General features: G+C 44.9%; 1 protein-coding gene across 1 annotated transcript in view; it reads right to left on the reverse strand.

Annotated features, from left to right (window-relative positions):
• The window catches only part of col4a5 (collagen, type IV, alpha 5 (Alport syndrome)), a 306,253-nt gene that overhangs the window by 13,885 nt on the left and 271,733 nt on the right, over nt 1–20,635 (reverse strand). The window contains exons 43-46 of the mRNA XM_086000713.1: nt 19,895–20,080; nt 8,038–8,171; nt 6,491–6,563; nt 2,626–2,697 (exon numbers count right to left, since the gene is read on the reverse strand). Coding sequence (XP_085856839.1) covers nt 2,626–2,697; nt 6,491–6,563; nt 8,038–8,171; nt 19,895–20,080 — 465 coding nt within the window. The remainder of the gene's footprint in view (nt 1–2,625; nt 2,698–6,490; nt 6,564–8,037; nt 8,172–19,894; nt 20,081–20,635) is intronic.

Below are 20,635 nucleotides of genomic sequence, written 5' to 3' on the forward strand. Positions count from 1 at the left end.
TGCAATGTCATTATGCAACGTCCTCTTTTTCAATTACAGGAAACTCTTTTTTATCCGGCACCGACGGGACCGGCGTGGTGCCGGTTGATCAAAAAGTCCGGATTACAGAGAGGTATAGTAAAAGGTACGAGAGTCCCGTACACAGCCACAGATCCAGGCGTCCCTGTTGCATGGCAACAGGTGCAGGAACCCTGGTTACACGGCCACAGATCCAGGAACCCCGGTTACACGGCCACTAATATGAAGTAAAACTTACCTGAGCCTACTCCTGAATTTTGCCGGTTAAGAGAGATTTCCGGTTATTTAGGTGCCGGTAAAAAGAGAGTTTTCTGTAGTTGGTGAAATTTTGAATTCAAAATGAAGATTTAAAAAAAATATTCATTCTTGGGATGTGGGCGTCGCTGGCGATGCCGGCATTTATTGCCCATCCCTAATTGCCCTCGAGAAGGTGGTGGTGAGCTGCCTTCTTGACCCGCTGCACTGGGTCTGTGCTGTGGAATGGAACACACTCTCCATATTAACGAGGGCAGAGAGATCGTTTCCATTATGCAAATTCAAAAATCTTAAATATAAAACATTTAAAAAATCTTTGCCTGGCTAACCAACTCTGTGACAAGATGCCTGAGCATGTTTGTGTCTCTCCCCCAGCCCCCTCTCATCTGAGGTGGGTGCCTCAGCAGCACCATAAATGAATCCTTTACCCACCTTCAATATGCGAACATACGAATTAGGAGCAGGAGTAGGCCACTCGGCCCTTCGAGCCTGCTCTGCCATTCAATAAGATCATGGCTGATCCGATTACTCCACATTCCCGCCTACCCCCGATAACTTTTCATCCCCTTGCTTACCAAGAATCTATCTACCTCTGCCTTAAAAATATTCAAAGACTCTGCTTCCACCGCCCTCTGAGGAAGAGAGTTCCAAAGACTCACGGCCCTCTGTGAGAAAAAATGTCTCCTCATCCCTGTCTTAAATGGGCGACCCCTTATTTTTAAACAGTGACCCCTAGTTCTAGATTCTCCCACAATATCTGAATGTCTCTGACCCGGGGAAATGGGCTGGGGTCAGGGGTGCAGGCAAAGGGTGGCTGTGTGGAGGATACAGCTGTCTTTGTGGCAAAGAGAAAGTTTGAGGTGCCGGTGTTAAAACTCGGGGGGAGGGAGGTAGATTTTCATCTTCACCGCCTGGTCAGTGATCTGGCAAAAATCAGGCAGGTTCCACAAAGGGTATGCCCAGGCGGTGAACGTGAAATCCGACCTCAGATTCTTTTTCACCTCAATTCCAGATTCTTTGGAAGACTTTGGTGAAATTGGTCAATTTGAAAACACCCGCTTTTGCCTTTCACCATCATCCCTTTTGTCATTTAATCACTCCTGCCCTCCACCCCATCACAGACAGACCTCTCTCTTTTTTCTTTCCCACCCCTACCCACCCCACTACACTTTTCCCTGTCTCTGTACTTGCTGAAAAGCTGTTCCTCTCTAACATCTTCCAGTTCTGATGAAAGGTCACGGACCTGAAACGTTAACTCTAGTTTCTCTCTCCACAGATGCTGCCCCTGACCTGCTGGGTATTTCCAGCATTTTCGGTTTTTATTTCAGATTTCCAGCCTCCACAGTATTTTGTTTCTGTTTGAAAATATCATCGTTTCCCAAGATATTATGTGGGTGAATTTCCGAGGGGGTTGTCCCGCGCGTCCACCACCGTTTGCGCTGTTTTACCTGAAGTTTGCGCAGTTCCTCTGCCGAAGTTACATCAGACGATGGGAAATCCCCTGTGGAAATTCACCCCCTATGGCTCTCCTTTAGAACAAGTTTGATTTGACGAGTGTCCCCAAAACGTTCGGAGAGATCTTAGCTTAAATATTCCGACTTGTGATGGTGACAGGCCAAATTTCCCAATGGGAGCAGGGACTTGGGAAATCATTCCCCTTAGGTAAACTTTAATGCACATTCTTACAGGTGAGAAAGGAGAGGAAGATCATTTTAATTCAATTTTACACTGCACTGAAGCATAAGACAGGTGCAGCGTGCTGCTTTTGACCGTCTGTTTTTGGCAAGAGGCAAGTGCTATCAGAGGAAAATCTGCCCTCATCCCTGCAGCACCAAACATTGCTCCATAATAGGCAATGTGGGACAGTTTAAAATGGGATTTAATCTGGAGTTAATAGTCCTCACTCCGAACACTTGTCCTTGAAGGAGATGGTGGGGGTGATTTTCAACTTTGCCGCCTGGGTGGTGCCCTAGTGGAGCAGATCCCTCGACCTTTGTACAACCCTCCCGGGTTCCATCCCGTTGAGAACCTTCAGCTTGCGGTCACAGGCCAAATGGGAAAGGAAAATTGGCGGGTTGTGTATCGGGAAACTGATCTGCAGCCACTAGTTTTCGGCTCGTGCCCAAAGTGAAAATGGCCCCCACGGACTTTAAGCAGATTTTACAGATAATCTGAATGTGCAATGTTCACTGACTCTCTTTTCCTGCCATCTCATTAAAGGAAAAGGCGTTTCTTCATTAGACATCGGTAAAAAACCAGCTTCAGTTCCATTAACTGCAGCAGGCATGCTTACCTTTCTAGGGGAATGGAAGCAAAACAAATCTGAATATAGTCCAGCTAATTAAAACCTACCTGGAGGACCAGGTGGTCCTAAATCACCTGGCGTTCCCTTAAGACCAAAAGACCCGGGAGATCCTTTCATTCCTGCGAAACAAGGGGAGAGCTTGGATGAAACCTAGCCTTTCAATGAAATTCAATATTTAACTAATAAATCACACATATGTATGAATACACATAGCATTAGCAGGTGGAACCTCAAAGAGCCAATGACAGTGAGGTGGCCCAATGTGATGTTAGCGCTCATTGACTGCTTCACATCGTTTTGATTCCATGAACATACACACAAAAAACTCTCCCAGCTTTGACCATCAAAGGCCCTGAAATTGCGGTCTGCGATGGCGTACTCTGAGTTCTCTGTTGTATGCCCTTGGAAATGGCCCGCAAGTTCCGATTTCCACACGGGTGAAATCCAGAACTTGCGATCGGACAAGGTACAGATCATCCAAAGCGCCTGAATACTGAGTATTGCCGGTGCAGAGTTGGGCTATTTGTGTAGGGCCTGCTTGCATCAGAGTAAGGGGATATCCAAGCCTTAAATTAAACACTTATATAATGTATCAATTTAAGAGCTCCCACATCTATGGAGTTTCCTTTGCTCCCATTCCAAAAGGAAAAAGGGTGCAAACCTTGTACAAATACAGGAGCACGATCCCTTATCCGAAACCCTTGGGACCAGCTGTGTTTCGGAATTTGGAATTTTTCGGATTTCAGAAGGGTATTACGGGGCAGCACCCCGTAAGCAAACACATTAATATTTCTGCAGTGAACCTTATGAATATTCACACTGAGTGGGATAAATAAAGACTATAAATAGTATTACAGTTTATTTGTACAGTAATAATTTGGTAAATTAAATAGTGGGAGAAATATAGACCATAAATACTCTAGTACAGTTTATTTGTAAGGAAAACATTCAGTAGAACTTCAAACATATACAGGTACAAACTAAGCTAAATACCTGTACATATACATGCAGTAAAGGTACATTACATCTGGCTTGAGGATCTTGGAGAAGAGGGTACATCAGTGTTGTCATCGTATTCATCAGGTTGGAGTTGGACATCTGAAGATGGGCCAGGAGCAGGATTCTCAAGTGATGAAGCAGCACTACGACAAACGGCCTTTTTAAAGACTTCTTCCAGTGTCATCTGTCTCATTAACATTGGTTTCTGTCTAAGCAGTCTCTCTTTAATTGAGTAAACTTGCATAATCTCTTGCTCACTGATAAATGCACGTTGTTCAAGGCCAGCAATTAACTGATCACACATTTTCACCATATCATCTATGGGGATTTTTTCATCTGTGTTCACAATGTCATCATCATCATCATCACTACTATCCTCATGCTTGTCTTTATTTAACACCATTTCAGCAATTTCCCCATCACTCAACGAATGCACAACAGGTGCATCATTGTCAATGTTCAGCACTTCTTCGATGTCAGCTTCCTCTAACTTATTTACACTTTCGGATGATAAACCTTTGGCGTAAGTAAGGAGGTTTGATATCATCATCTTCTCCTTACTGACAGGAAATCCTTCAAAATCTTCATCTGCAGGTCCATCTTCATCAAACATCGTTGTAGGCCAAAGTCTGTGCCAAGCATTTGTTAATGTTGGTTTATCAACATCGTTCCAAGCATTAGCAACTGCATAAATGGCATCCTTAACATTGAACTCTTTCAGGAAGCTTTGGATTCCTATGCCTCTGTTGACTGCATCAAGCATACAGTTCAAAAAAACGTCTTTATACTTGCTCTTCATGGAGCGTAAAATTCCTTGGTCACAAGGCTGTATTAAAGATGTCACATTAGGGGGAAAGTTAATGCCGAAAACATTACTTTTCACAAGAAGTTCAGGAGGGGGATGTGCGGAGCAGTTGTCCAGGAACAATAACATTTTGCAGTTTTCTTCCAGTCCAGCTTGCCTGCAATGAGCTCGTATCGCTGGTACGAAGTGGTTATTGAACCAGTCAGAAAATATTCCTCTGGTTACCCATGCGTTCTTGCTCACATAATAATGCACAGGTAAATTGCACACACCTTTCAAACATCTCAGATGTTGGCTTTTTCCAATCACTACCAACTTTAACTTGTGTGTGCCTGCAGCATTGGCACACCCAAGAACAGTCAACCTGTCCTTAGCGTCCTTACAACCTGCTGGTGCACTCTCATCAGCCGTTGTTAATGTTTTTCTAGGAACGTAGCGCCAGTGCAGAGCTGTTTCATCAGCATTGTAAATTTGTTCAGGACCGAGGTTTTCATCAGATATTATTTTGGCAAATTCGTCAATGTAATTTTCAGTTGCTTCATGATCAGCAGAAGCTTTTTCACCACAGATTTTCAGATATTTTATACCATGACGCTTCTTAAATTTATGCAGCCAACCTTCTGAATATTCACACTCAACTTCAATGTTCAGTTCTTCATGGTATATTCTAGCTTGTTTCATGACCATCAAACCAGTCAGTGGCACACGTTCACCTCTTCGTTGTCGAATCCACTCAATCAGCACACGGTCAAGATCTTCATTTTTTGCCCTATGCAATGTTTTCCTACTTTTCATTAGTTTATGGTCATCACTGTCAGTGTAAAGTTTCAACAACTTGTCTTTCTGTTTCTTTAAGTCATATACAGTGGTAGTTCCCACACCATATTCTTCAGTAAGACGCCGCACAGACACACCACAATCAAGCTTCTGCAATAACTCCACTTTCTGCGATATCGATAATGAGAGATGCTTCCTTCTCTGCTTCTCACTGTTACCCATAGGGGTATCTGCAGCTCTTTTTGACATTTTCACAAATCACAAAAAAACAAAAAATATCAAAGAGAGCAGCAGACGCACGTGTGACAGCGCTGAGACACAACTGACGCCTCACACCTGCATGGGTCAAGCATCGGCCACGTCGGGTCATGTTGTGCGCACGACTTATGCTCCACGAAAAAACTTTCGGTTTTCAGAGGTTTTCGAATTTCGGAATTGCGGATAAGGGATAGTCTACCTGTACCATAGAATTGGGACAGGTGTTCATTTAAATAATTTTATATTGAATTTGGGTCCTTAAAATGAGGCTAAGGCATGAAGTCAGCACAAGCATTTCAAACCCATGCAATGCACAGGACAGTTGAGTAGCAGTCTGGCAGGGAATGGGTATGGGGCCTGCTCTCCCGTTGTGTTAGTTGCAAACCCGCTGTCCTGGCCTGTATGACCACTGAATCGGCCCTATAAATTCTGATTGCTCACATATAATGAAGATTTTTTTTTTGAGTGTGAAGGGTAACAAAGTAAATCTTGAATTTCAAAGGAGAAACATCCGTCTTAAAGTAAAACTGAAATCAGACGGGTCCAATACTGCTATTGGTCTGTCACTCGCCTGTCCCCCGTCTATATCTAGTTTTAGATCATAACTTATCAAAATCACTACAGGCGTTTGGTAAAAAGACAAATAGTCAACTTACAGGAAACTTTCTGGTATCCGGCACCGACGGGACCGAGCTGGTGCCGTTAGATCAAAACTGCCGTAGAAACCAGCGCTAATGTTAAAACATACGGAGCTCAGAGCTTAGCAACAGCTTCAAAACAGTCGGCGCAGCTTGCAAGCGTCTAGCTGAAGCTGTTGCTTAGCTACAGAGACGCTTGCAGAGCCAGGACTGGAGAAAAGAAGCAATGAAAAGAAAAAAAATGATCTGAACCGACTCCTGAATTTTGCCAGTAGCTAGAGCTTTCCGGACATTTAACCTCCGGATAAACGAAAGTTTCCTGTACATAATTCAGTTAAGTAATGAATCATGTGGCTTAGCGGACTGGTGAACTACAGGCCTACAGGAAGAAAACCAAGTAATCGTGAAGAAAAACTTTGGTGCCTTCTCTCTTACCTGGGAATCCTGGAAGGCCTGGTACACCTGGGTCTCCTTTCGGTCCATTGAAACCCGGTTGTCCTGGGGCACCCTGAAAAGACAACAAAAAAAAAGTTTTAAAAAATAGCAAGGATAAGCAGTTACTAGATGTCCACCCCGATGAAATCCTGAAGTTGTATTCATTTAACTTGAGTATCAGTACTTTCTGGTGCCTGCTGCACTCAGAGCTGACCAATTTCGGGAAGGGGTCCTATAACGGCGTTAGGCCCCTCACTAACATATGCAAGGCGCCTACTGACTGTTCAGACGCCTAAAAAAAAATAGGCCGCACAAATTTATCAGTGGGACCAATTTCAGCGCAGATTGGGTGCAGGCCCTCCCACTGCGAAATTGGTATGCTCTGCGCCCATTTTACACTTGATAAAAAGGGGGCCCAACGCATACCAGTTACTGCCCCCCTTTCATTTATGGTTGCAGCGCTAAGCTTCCCTCCTTTATTGCTTTAAATCTTCTGTATTAAAGTTAATTCAACAGAAATACTACACATATCGATATACAGTGGTTTAGAATAGTTGGGATGCTAATGTTTGTTTCTTGCCAAAAGTAAGCTTGCAAAGAACGTCCCACAAATGTCTCCAATGGGAAAGATCTTCAACCTCCTTCACTAATTTCCCCAGTGCCCGTTGCTCTATAGACAGTACGGCCAATTTATGATTGGCCTGCGATGCTAGGCCCTCCAATTTTCTATCACTTCGTGTGGTGGAAGTGCTCATCTTCAATTTGGTGGCAGCATGACTGACGATTGGGAGATCAACTTGTGAAGTACCATGGGCACAGCCTGGCTTCTTCTCACGCACTGGTGTGCCAATGCACACTGCCAGGTTTTTAAATGTTTTTTCACATCCAAATGTTTCACTCCCATGTGCAGGAAATGATTTGCTCTACCCCCCCCCCCCCCGCCCACCCCAAAGGGAAAGGGATGGACCACCTGGCCTGTTCTCCAAATTAACACACCCATTCTTCACCAGTTTGGCAATTCATCCTTATTCAGACACTTCATTATAATCTTATGGTTCATTCTCTGTTCAACAGTACAGGAAACTTTCGATTTACCGGCACCTAAATAACCGGAAATCTCGGTTAACCGGCAAAGTTCAGGAGTAGGTTCAGGTAAGTTTTACTTCATATTCTACTTGCCTTCCTCCATCTGTTGCTGTGCAAGGGTGTGGCTGCAGCTGTTGCTAAGCTACAGAGACGCTTGCAACTTGTGGCCATTGTTCTGCACTTGTTGCTAAGCAACAGGGTTTGTTGCTTTATATGGAGCTGTCAGCTCTCCGTATCTTTTACTATACCATTCGGTTATCCGGAATTTTTGATGAACCGGCACCACGTCGGTCCCGTCGGTGCCGGATAAAAAAAGTTTCCTGTACTGTCAATCATTGCTTTTTTTTGTGTTAATTATCAGGGTTTGGGGGCAAGAGCTGGAGCAAGAGAAACGTACACAAGGTACAATTATCATGGTTTTGAACATATTGTATACGGAAGACCATACACTCTTCACTTACTGGTATTCCTGGTGGTCCAAACTCTCCCTTAGGTCCGGGAAATCCTGGTGACCCTGGAAGACCAGGGTTGCCTTGTTCTCCTTTGATGCCCCCAAATCCTGGAGGACCTCGTGGACCGATTGGACCCTGTGGGCCTTTAAACCATTAAAATGTCATTAGTTTTTAATAGGGCTACATTAACAGTAATTAACTACGTTTAGTTCAGGCCGCAGATTGGACAGTTATTTTGCACAATTATAACTGCAGTTATTACATATCGTTCCTAAAAATTGGGATCCAAGGGAAACAAAGGCTACACAGAGAGTATATCCCATCAAAAACCAAGTCTATCACACAGGAACTGTAAACCATTTGGAGACGATACATTTTTTTCCCCAACTTTCTCCCCATCTCTCCCGAAAGAACATATTCTTGCTGGTCCTACATGTGCCAGCAGCCCTCCAATACCTTGCCAAAGTGACCATTCTTCATGTGCCAACCTAGAGTCAGAACATAGGAGGCATTAAGAGCCAAGCCTGATCCTTTTCTTACCTGGTATGTATTTTCCAGCAGGCATCGCTGGATAACGATCAGGAACTGGATTCCCGGGTGGCTTTTCGCCTCCAGAGTCCAGGGCTGCTGAGGCCAATTGTAGTTTCCCAACAGATCATGGAGAATCATTGAATGATACAGCACAGTAGGAGGCTTTTCGGCCCATTGTGCCTGTGCCGGCTCTTTGAAAGAGCTATCCAATTAGTCCCATTAGTGTCCTTTCCCCAATAGCCCTGCAGATTTTACCCCTTCAAATACTTACTCAATTCTCTTTTGAAAGTTACTATTCTGGTGGCATAGTGGTTAGCACTGTTGCCTCACAGCGCCAGGGACCCGGGTTCGAATCCGGCCTCGGGCGACTGTCTGTGTGGAGTTTGCACATTCTCCCCGTGTTTGTGTGGATTTCCTCCGGGTGCTCCGGTTTCCTCCCACAGTCCAAAGATATGCAAGTTAGGTTGATTGGCTATGATAAATTGACTGTTAGGGGGATTAAATACGTGGGGTTACGGAGATAGGGTGGGATATGTGTTGGTGTAGGGGTTACGGGGATCGGGTGGGATATGTGTCAGTGCAGGCACGATGGGCCGAAATGGCCTCTATCTGCACTGTGGGGTTTCTGTGATTTCTGTGAATCTGCTTCCACCACCCTTTCAGGCAGTGTATTCCAGATCATAATAACTCCCTGCGTAAAAAAATCTCCTCATCTCACCTTTGGTTCTTTTGCCAATCACCAGATGTCCCAGCTCAGATCAAGAGATCAAAACTTGAAGAGTTACAGAGTTGTATGGGTATGTATTGCAATAGTTGTTACGCCATTTATATGGCTGTCAAACATGGTCAAGATGCTGAATAAATGAATACTGACTACCCCATCAACATAGCTTTCTTGGTCTCAAATGTCAGATCTCCTGCTGTGGTGACAATACAACATAATTATTTCATAGAGTACATGCATAATTATGGGCATAGACACACAAGTCGTACTGCACAACTTGTGCCCATGTCCATTACTATACATGCACATTATGAAGTGATTCTATTGTTTGATTAGTTAATTATACCTGCTGTGCTGTGCATGTAACTATCCCTTGCTCATATAATTAAGTCCTTGTGAGAACAGATGATTATAAGTGGATTTGCATGTATACAGGTGTGCATATAAAAGTAAAATTATAAGTGTGAACATGTCAGGAAGTCCAGATAAGTGTAAATGGGCAGCTGCTCCAGGTGAACAAGCTGCAGCTACAATAACGGGTATCAGTTGAAAGGCAAATTTAACTCTCAGCATGCTCCTGCTTTTCTTACTCGATTTATGTTTAAAGGGAGCGGTGTAATCATAACTGCTGAACAGCCCTGCACCACTGAGCAGGGAAGTCCAACTTTGTGGAGCTGGAGGCGAGACCTCCCATACATTTGTCAAAACCAGTGAGTGGCTCACATAACTCACACGCAGTAATGTGAGCCCTCATACACATAAAAACAAAACCACGTGAGCCTTCAATCTTCCTTTCTCCGTCATCCTCCTCTTTTCCCCAGTCTTCAGCCCCCCTCTCCTCATTCTTCCACCCTACCAAAGACTGATTCTCATTCCCTCTCTTCCCACCCCTCCCCTTTTCTCTCTCTCATCTGGCCCTCGCACTCTTTTTCCTTCACCTCTGTCCCCACCCCTGGTGCTCTCTCTCTCTTCCTCTTCCCCCCCATCCCCCCCCCCCCCAGCCCCTTCTCATTGTTTCGCTTTCTCCCTCTGCTTTTTTCTCCACTTTCAGGTCACAATACATCTTTAGAAAGATTCCATTATCTTCAAGAATATAATCCCCGTTTCAGGAAATGTTTCCTCTGTGAACAAAGCACACAAGGGAGAGTGGCTGGGGTCACGAAAAGAGCATGAGGGGGCAGGAAAAAAAAGCTCCAGCTCTTTAAAACTGGCATGGAGACGTGGTAAAGGCTGCTCCCTGATAGGATCAAAATCCATCAATCAGGGAGCAGTCTTTTCCAGTCCTTGGAAACTTTAAACAGCTTGAAGGTGCTGAGGTTCAATATTAAATTCACAATCACACTCCGTCTGATCTTTGTTCAGTGATCCCTGTAGGAAAGACCATGTGTGTGGACAGTAGATCAGTAAAAAAAAAATCAAACTGGGTTGTGATGCCCACTGCAGTTGAACAGCCCATTTACACTGTCTGGATTCACACATGAAGAATGATTATTCAGGTAAAGTACTGGAGAGCTGACAGAGCCTGTGAAACTGTACCTCAGCTTCAGTCAGCTCTTGGGGGGAGAGGAAGAGAGAAAAGGGGGAAAAAATGAGGGGGAGAAATATTTTAATAGAAGGTTCGGAACTAATGAGACAAACATAACACATATTTCAGCTTTTCATTGGCCTAAGCACTCAATATTGAAACAGAACAGGATATCTGGATGAGAAATTTACTTGTAGAGAATATTACAGTCTGAGCCAAAAACTCTCGTCTCTTGGCAAGCTCTTCAATCCAGAGTAATATTTATAATGAATACTAAAAAAAAATCATCGGAACAAATTTCACCAATGGAGCTAATAGAATAGCCTGTGGCCTTTGCTAAACAGTGTGAATTACAGTTTACTCTTTTCTCTCTTGTACAGCCCGGCCTCTCCACAAACACCCTCTGACAAGAAGTTTGAACAGAATTAAAGCAGTACATTTTACAAAGTGAAACTAGTTACCTTTTTAACACAAACATCAAAGCACATTTTTTCCCCCCTGTGACGGGCATATACAGGTGTCTGGTTGAGGCAGGATTGTGTATATGTCGTGAATAAATATGTAATGGGAGGTAAACATTCAAAGGGTTGAATTGAGAGCAAAACCTACCCGTTAAACCTCCTGAGGGCAGGCTTTTTTTTTCCCCGGTGGGGAAATTAAGAAAAAAAAACATATTGATCTAACGCACCTCAGCTGGTTCCATCCTTCCACGGCTGCCAGAGTGACAGAAACAATACTGAGTCTATTGATGCTCATCTCTATTGCCCGGGGAACAGAAATCAGTGTCAAACTTCAAGTGACTGAGAACACCCAGCTGTAGATCCTTTGCCCAACTGATTCAAAATGTTAGACCTGACAAGTTTGCAGGAATCCTTCGCCACTTCATATGTATTGAAATGATGTATTTTCAATTGACAAATTATGCATGGCTGAACTGCAATATTAACGATTCTACCGCCACCAATTAAAGGGTGCTGTCCCTTTAATAAATTAATATTTCAATGCTTCCAATTTATAAATCATTGCTTCTCCTCATGACACCCGCCATATTCTCTTATTTCCCCCAAGGGTTACACGGTTAATTGCACATCCCAAAAAAACAACCACGGCATGCCAAGTAGTAACTGCTTACAGAGTTAAGAATCTAACCTTCAGGACCTGGGAAGGGTCAAAGTTTAGTAAGCTCCAGGGTCATCGTTAGATGGGTCAGTCACACCGCACAGTACAGAACGAGAATGTTGGTTAGAAACTTCACAAGCCTGTTACAGAACTATTTCAAAAAGCAAAAATCCTCTAGATTTTAAGCACACAGAGTAACATTTTTGCTTCAGTTATCACCACAGAAACAGGTTAACCCTTCCACACCCAGAAGATTTAAAGATTTCCATTGTTTCTTCCCCAGAGGGAATTTGCAGCCTTTATTTAAACAAGGATTGCTTTGAGCAGGAAAGGATTAAACAAGGTTAGTCTATAAAAACCACAGAGCTGATTAGCTAAGGATTTTTAATTCTAGTCTAAATTTTTAAAAAGCATGCGGCAAAAAGCATTTCTGAAACAGTAGCTTATAGCATTATAATAATCGAGAGTTATACACAATATAATCAGATGAATTAAAATTAGAAATAAAAAATAGGTATGCCAAATAACCTTAAAAAAGATCAACTTCATGACTAAAATGCAGTTATTCTTATTGTTAACTTCCATATGAAACAATTTTATAGAATTTACTGTTCATGATGTTGTCATACAAATACAGTACTTGTGTCAAATTCCTCTTTCCGCTATTTTAACAAATGAATTCCCGTAAATTTTAAACAGGTTAGCGTTTCCATTAAAGTGGCGGAGTGAGGAATTTGGTGCATTTGTACATTAACATTGACAGCAATTTTTGCTCTCAGACAATGGACCAACTGAAAAGAATGTCAGCAGTGATTGGGACTGATGGTGTATGCCAGCATCTGTCAATGCAGAGGCTCAGTTCCACACATCCCTATTATGATCAATGGTGTGATTTTTGTACAGGGTTACTGGCTGGGGCAGGGTACCATGGTGTGGCTTAAGTGTCAGCCGTGGTTCAATGGTAGCACTCTCGCCTCTGAGTCAGACTAGAGCAGAAAATCTCGGCTGACACTCCAGTGCAGTGCTGAGGGAGTGCTGCATTGTCGGAGGTGCCGTCTTTCGGATGAGACGTTAAACCGAGGCCCCGTTTGCCCTCTCGGGTGGGCATAAAAGATCCCATGGCAATATTTTGAAAACGAGCAGGGTATCCCCAGTGCCCTGGCCAATATTTATAAGTGAGTGTTACAGTTAACAAAAGGAACAAGTTTAATTATCAGCATTAGCATTAAGTTCCCCCCAGGTCAGGTTTTCTTTTTCCCCTCCCCAACCCCCGTCTCTGTTCCGCATCTTTCCTAAAAACATGACTGTTCGTCAAGTTATGGTTCCCCGGGGTATCGTGTGAAAGCGCCATTTATTCATGTGTGAGCCTCGACAGGGAGTCACCAAGCCTAAACCTGTCCTTATCCGACATCCAAACAGTGGGAATGCTGGCCAGTTCCCCCCTCACTAACCTAGGGCCCCAAGTCTAACTGTAGCACCCCTACTGCTGGTGAAGCTCAGATCCATGTGGGGATCAAACACGAGGCAGGGGGGAGAGTCACTTTAAGCTAACCCGCCCGGTGAAAAACTCACAGGATCAGATTGGCCACCCATGTTACACCCTGTCCAATTTAAATTGGAAATTGCATCTCAGGAGATCATAAATAAGACTTTTGTCTGCTGGTTTCTTCCCTGGTTCTTCTGACAGATTGCCCAGTGTCCCCAGGCCACTGATTTCCCATTGCTACATTTAACCTTTTATCAGGTTTTTGCCTTCCCTGCCAACCTTCCTGTGAAAGCCTCCACCCTTGGTGCCAGCCTTGTTGCTGCCGAATCCGTCTGCCTTACTGCGTCTACTGATGGCCTTGTTACTGTCGAAGCATCCTGCCGTTTAGCTGTTCCCACTGACCTTGTTGCTGTCCCCATCGGTGTTTTTGCTGCCAGTGTTGCTAAATAAATCTGTCTCTGGAATGAAACCTTCACGGGTTAGGATTGGGGTTAGGGATGAGCTGAATTTATTGTGAGGAGGGACACGATTTCCTTGCAGGAAAGTGCTTATTTTGATTGTGCAGACTGTACGAGATGAATTTGCTGCAGACTGTACGAGATGAATTTGCTGGAGTGAGGGGGATCTGTTATGGGGTCTAATGTATTTCATGAAATAGAGCTTGGAAAGATTAGCCATGCTGTCCCTCCGTGGTCAAAGGTCACAGGATGGGACCAAAGGTACACAACAAGTGGTATAGGATTTGATTCCGACCTCTAATATAGTACATTATGGCCCGGATATTAACGGGGAGGGTGTGGGGAAGCGCGGTAGCCCAGGGAAAACCTGGCAAATGCCGGCAACATGGAGGTTCTGCCGATTTTAATGGCAGGGCCTCATTTAAATGATCTCCTGCGGACCCCCGCCCGACAGATGACCAGACTAACAGCCTTTTGCGGGAGCCTTGTCGAGGGCCTGATTTGTGTTTGTAAAATTTTTTAATGGGCAGGAATGGGGTCGGGTTGCTCGATCCCGATATTTTACCCCCACATCCCCCTTGACCCGCCCCCCCCCCCCCACGCCATTGGTTAAAATTGAGGCCTATGTTTCTGACATTAAGCCTGTTTAAAGGATACAGGCCTAGAAATTCAGTCGCGTTTGCACCCACTTATTGGCTATAGAGTGGTTTGCGCCGGAAGTTTTTTAGCGCCCGAAATTCAGTTGGTCCCTAACATCGGCGTTAGCCGGTAGTGCTGCGCCAGCACCGATGACGTCATCGGTGTGCGCAGCGCCCCGGTTCCAATGCTATTCCGTGCCGATGGCCAAATTCAGTTGCGGCCGCCTCGCCCGTAGCGGCCGCAAACAGCGTTTGAAAAACGGTGCCTTGCAGCTCCGAGAGGCCGGCGCATAAAGGTGGAGGGACGGCCGGCCGCTTTCCCGGCGGCCGCCTGGCCGCACCTCCCTCCCCGGACTCCTGCACCACCCCCCTGCGGCATTGGTGTCTGACTCCCGCGAGCCCGGCACTTCTCCGTGGTGCCGGGCTCATTTGCCGGGGGAATCCAGCGGCGATCTCACGGCTGCAGGCAGCTCCTCCTTAAGAGAAGGAGGAGGCCTGCAGTACCCCAGCCTGCCGCACCGCATCGGGTGCCGCAGCGGCAGCTGGACGCCTGAAACTGACTTTCATCGCCCCAAACGAGGCGGCCAAACCCTGCAATAGCGCCCGCCTCCGTCTTGGGGCGGCGCAACTGAATTTCAGGTGGGCGCTACGGGAATCCGGGCGAGCGCAAAATTTCGGGCACTAAAGACCTGGTGCAGCGATACCGAATTTTTAGCCCACAGTCTATAGGCATTTTAAAGGAAAATCAGGCCTTTGGGTCCACACAGAGTCAGTTGACATACCTAAAACAAGGTAAGTTACCCATTCCTGGACTCTTTTCTCCACCTTCACAGCTCGTACCATTTATTTTTACATTCCTCAGTGCTGCATTCTTATTTCATTACAATTTAACAGAAAGGTCCAAATCTTCACCTCCATTTAAGAAGATAATGTACAATAACCTACTTTTTTTTGTTGGAGATTGGATTTCAAAACTTAGAAGTGTTCATCTTGGAAGAACAACACGGAGTGCTATTTGCAAAGTGTGCAGAAAAGGTCCAGGTTTTAGTTAAAAGGAAATTAAAATTCATATCTTGGTTTACTGTTTAATGTTATGTGCATTACTGCTATTATAATCCAATTTGTGCAAGTTAATTATTGCTTAAAGGTCTAACCTGGAGGACCTGAGGAGGGTCAAGGTTCAACCAAAGGTCATCATTAGATGCGTCAGATATACCATATCACAAAACAAGACTGCTGGTTAGAAACTTAAAAAGCCAGTTAAAGCAACAAAGTACGACTGAATTAAATTCTTAACTTTAGGGGAAAAGGGGGACTCAGCCATACCTAAATTAATATTTAAGATCCTTGGCCACCAACACAATTTTCCACCCCATGTTAAGAATTCCATTGAGTGAATTTTCCTCATCAGCAAGATGGCCAACCTTTCCTTCAATTTATTGCAATTGTAATCTGGATTCTAAAACATTACTGTGGACAAGCCACTTGTTTGTTTATTGCAAGATTCTTGGTTTGGTGGATTCAAACACAGAGATTGGAAAAAAAATAGCTCATTCAAAGAATAAAGTATTGCGCATCTCACCCATGGGATTTGGAAGTTAATCAAAAGGAAAATGTATTTTTTCAGCTCTGCTCTGAAACACAAGCAGGCCACCCGCAGACACTCAGTCTCCCCGAAACGTGTTGCAGAGAGTGTCCCACTGACAGCGGGAAAAATCATTCTGTATTTCCTCCAGCTTCCTGCCTTCTCTGCTGAAAGCACTGGTCCATGCCTCATCGTGGGGTGGGGGTGGGAGTATAGCGCCACAGATGCCGACAGGTACCTCGCCTAAGTGGCCATTCACCATGTCCAGGCAGTGAACATGGACAGACTAGTTGACCACAGAGGACCTCACAGCCAAGCCTGATCCTGTCCTTACATTGCGTGTAGACCCACACACACTTTCCTAATCCAGAGGTGTTCAGGCCAATTATAACACCCAGCTGCAGTCCCAGGTGAAATCATCGAACTCTGTGCACAGGAAACTGAGGCCTTCGAGAGGTTTCACACTGGGTGGAAGAGGCATTCACCTGCTGGGGCACTGTGGGAGCTAAAAACATACTTTTATAGCATGGTAAAGGCCGAACTGCACAACTGGAGTGCAAACAGTTCAGAATACTTCTTACAGTGGAACTTTTCTCAATAAATTAAGCATTTACAAAAAATGCAAATATGAGGCTGAGTTCCCCTTTTAATGTTAAGAAGGCAAAACAAACTCAATATTTCACCTTGAGTTGCAGGAACTGAAATGATGTTAGTCTATCGCAAGCCACCAGCCGTTAGATAGATGCACTTTATTAAGCCCATTACCATGCAACCATACGTGGATGGAATTACCTTGCTGAGCAGATAATCACTGGAGTCCCCCTGCACTGCTGTTCAATTCAGGTTTTTTTGTTTTTTGGGAGGCGATTGTAAATGATTTTACTCAGAAGTGAGAATGAGTCTGCTCGGCAATTTAATTTTTTTGTTTTTCTCTTAACTAGGTTCAGTTCTGAGCTCCCTCTACTGTTCCCCAAGGAACCTTCAACTCAATCTCAGAAGAACACTTCCCTATTGTGTGACATTTCCATTTCCCAAACCAATCATCCTTGTTCCTGCTCAGTCAGAGCAGCTTTATACGTGGAGCTATGTCTACTGGGAACTTGATCGCGGTTTTCCAAGTTTGGATCCTTTCACCTCATCAGACTTGGCTGAATCCTCAAATCCTAGAGGTTTGACACCATTATCAAAACAACCCACGCACTTCAAACAACACATTCTCCTTCTGCAAGATAGACAATCTGTGGAACGACAACAGTAAAACTCATAGGCCCTCTGCTTCGACCAATATCATGTTTGTTAACAGAAAGCAAAAACTCGCAGAAATAAAAATACCATGTCTACTCAAAAGCACCTTAAGCCCAGTGAATAAGGCTCATTTAAACTTTCCTGCAACATATGTGTCAATACGCTTAGTGCACTGAAATACCATTTTACAGTGCTAACAAAGACAAAGGGTTCCTCTGGTCACCTTGTGTACTGACACTTTGGCCTTGATATTAATCCCCCATGATGGGTGGGAGGACTCGAGGGGAGGGTTAAATCCTAAAACGCAGGAAACTCAACCCCAACCCGACGTGCGCGTTGCTGTTTTTACAGTGGCGGGTCGCGTGCCTTGCCAGTCTCTTGCCCTCGACAGGCAGCATACTTCATTACCATATTTAAAATCAGGCTCTCACAGTGCAATTGGGAGCCTGATTTCAATTTAACTGTTGTCGGCCGGGTTTCCCAAGGCTCGGGAAACCCGGCAGGGAAATGGAGGGTGATAAGCTGCTGGCTCCAGAACGTAAGTGCTTTTTATAGCACTCCTTGTGGGCTAGGAGCAGCAGGAGTGTGCATCCCCTCCCCAGACCCTCAACGAAGCCTTTGGCCTCCCTACTGCCGATCTCAGCCTCTCTCTAGTCCCTGCCATGATCAGCCACCCCCACACCCAAGCTCCGATCTGCACCTGCTCCCCGCCTGATTGCCGGGGAATGTCCCCAAGAGGCCCCGGCCTCCTGCTGCTGATTTTCCCACCCAGCAGCCTGTCAATTTGTCCGGCGACTGGCGGGAAATGGAGGAATGAAGTTATAATAAGGTCCGGCCATTAAATTTGGCAGGACTTCTCATCCCCGTGGTTGCCAGGTTTCCCTCCCGCGCTCCCCCGCACCCTCCCCCTAAATCTCTATTAGGACATATTTCCAATTTTACCAGAAATAGCAAGCTGAGAAACTCCTTGGGCTAGATTTTCGTGCAGGCTAGATTTTCGTGGAGCCGTCAGGCGGGGTTTCAGGCATGTGGGGGGGGGGGGGAATCCCGAATTTGGGGGTCCCGACACCATCCCGCCCAAAACCCCGCCCCACGTAAGTTTCAGGGGCGGCGGGTACCCACCTCACACTGGGACCCACCGAAACCAGGCGGGAAGGGATTAGTGCCAATTAACTGCCTGTTAACAGGTAGTTAACAGGCAGTTTTTAGCCTAATCCCAATTTTGAGGGGTTTCGTGTGGGTTTCCCGACAGCTCCAAACCACGCCAGGTTAGAGCAGGCGGGCCGTCGGGTTGAAGGAGTTGGAGGGGTCGCGATGTTGGCGCTCAGGTGAGTGATGGGTGCATGAGTGTAAAGGTAAGTGTGTTTGGTGTGTCTAAAGAACTTTTACTTACCTGTACTTACCTTAACAGCCTTTCTTCCTGTAGCTGTCGGGAGCGCATCACTCAGCCGGCACTTAAAGCTGAACGGCTGCGATCTGTGAAAAGTGACAGCCTTCAGCTTTGCGTGCTGGTAAGAGTTCTAACTGAGTCTGTGCAGAATGACTCAGCTTAGAACTCAGAGTGTCAGTGTTTCACAGCTTCAAACAGCTGTGAAACACTGATATTTCATCTGTCAAGAACTCTTGACAGATGAAATTGCAGTCTGTGATGTCACCTGTTGCCGGGTGGCCCTTAATTGGCCTGCTGAGCCCGCTGGGCGGGCTCAACAAGGTCAATCAAGGGAAAATCACGCGGATTGGCCGAACGTCGAAGTAGGTGGGTCAAAAACCCGAAAGGGGAAGTCCCGCCTTCTTCCCGACAGGTTCGGGAAAATCTACCCCCTTGTATTTATGAAGTCGTTACACAAAGGAACCAAAGGAATTCTTAACCCAGTATTTCAACTCCATGAGGCTCTTAATCCTACATATTGAACAAACACAACATAGAGATCTCTCTAGCTGTTTATGTATTTATTCTGTATCAGGATTCCTACACAGTAAATAAAACCACTTCTTTTAGTAATGTATGAGACTCACATAGAATTCAATTCATATGCTGATGCAAAAATGAAACAGGACTACAATACTTAAGTATACACCTTTCTTATTTTAATTAAGGGCAACAATTGATGATTTACCCTCATGCCACCTCTACTCACTTTGCTGGTAACTCTCCCTTTAAAAACAAGAACAGTTGTAGTAGAAGCTATAGAGTCCAGGAACACTTTGAAGAATTATATACACCAGTGATCTGCCCAGTGATGGGATAATCCCCATAGTGAGATGATCGGAATGAGACCAAGCTAGCAAAAAGATGGAATGAAATGAGAACATAACATTCTGAAGAAGCTCTACAGCCAAATGTAAAGATGGTGTAGAATAAACAAAGATAAAAAGTGGCTGTGTTTGGTAATGAAAATGGTGGACACTGTGCTTTCCGTGATCTGTGGCTCACATTAAGCAGATACATTGTGCACATGCAAAGACAGCCGAATGAAAATAGTGCACAAATGTGTGGGAGAAGGCAATACACTCATCTTCCACTTGTGGGAAAAATATCATTCTTCTTGTGTTACCTGGCCTTCCTGGCTGTCCTGAAGATCCTGGTGTACCTTTTGGGCCCTCCAATGAATGTCCTGGTGATCCAGGTGGACCTGGGGAACCTTGCTGACCTGCAAATCCTGGAAAACCAGGATCGCCTTTAAGACCTGGAGCTCCAGGACCACCTGGGATACCTGGAACACCCGAATCTCCTTTTGGTCCTATATGAGAAAACAATAGCCAGTGAGTGGCTTGGGATCAACTGAAATACACTTAATAAGTCAATTATTCAGGTCATTCATAAACATTTTCTCTGAGAATAACCATCATCCTTTACATCTTTAGATAGACTGGGGTAGAAAGTTGAAACATTTCTATTTGCTTAACTGTACAGAATAATAGGTGCTGTGGAATAAGTTTAAAAGATCATTACTCAATTGATGGGTTTTGAGAACCTTCGAGTCATTGCAACAGAGTTCAGAATACAGGAAACTTTCTGGTATCCGGCACGGACGGGACCGACGTGTTGCTGGTTCATCAACAATTCCGGATAACCGAACGCTATAGTAAAAGATACGGAGCTCAGAGCTCCGTATAAAGCAACAAACCCACAGCTTCAAAACAATCGGCACAAGTTGCAAGCGTCTCTGTAGCTTAGCAACAGCTTCAGCTACACCCTTGCACAGCAACAAATGGAGTAAAAAAAAGTAATAAAAGTAAAAAAAGTTACCTGAACCGACTCCTGAATTTTGCCGGTGGATGGAGCGTTCCGGTTA

This window comes from Somniosus microcephalus, chromosome 1, assembly GCF_052327205.1.
Source record: "Somniosus microcephalus isolate GS21.2 chromosome 1, FLI_Smic_1.0, whole genome shotgun sequence".
Taxonomy (NCBI): domain Eukaryota; kingdom Metazoa; phylum Chordata; class Chondrichthyes; order Squaliformes; family Somniosidae; genus Somniosus; species Somniosus microcephalus.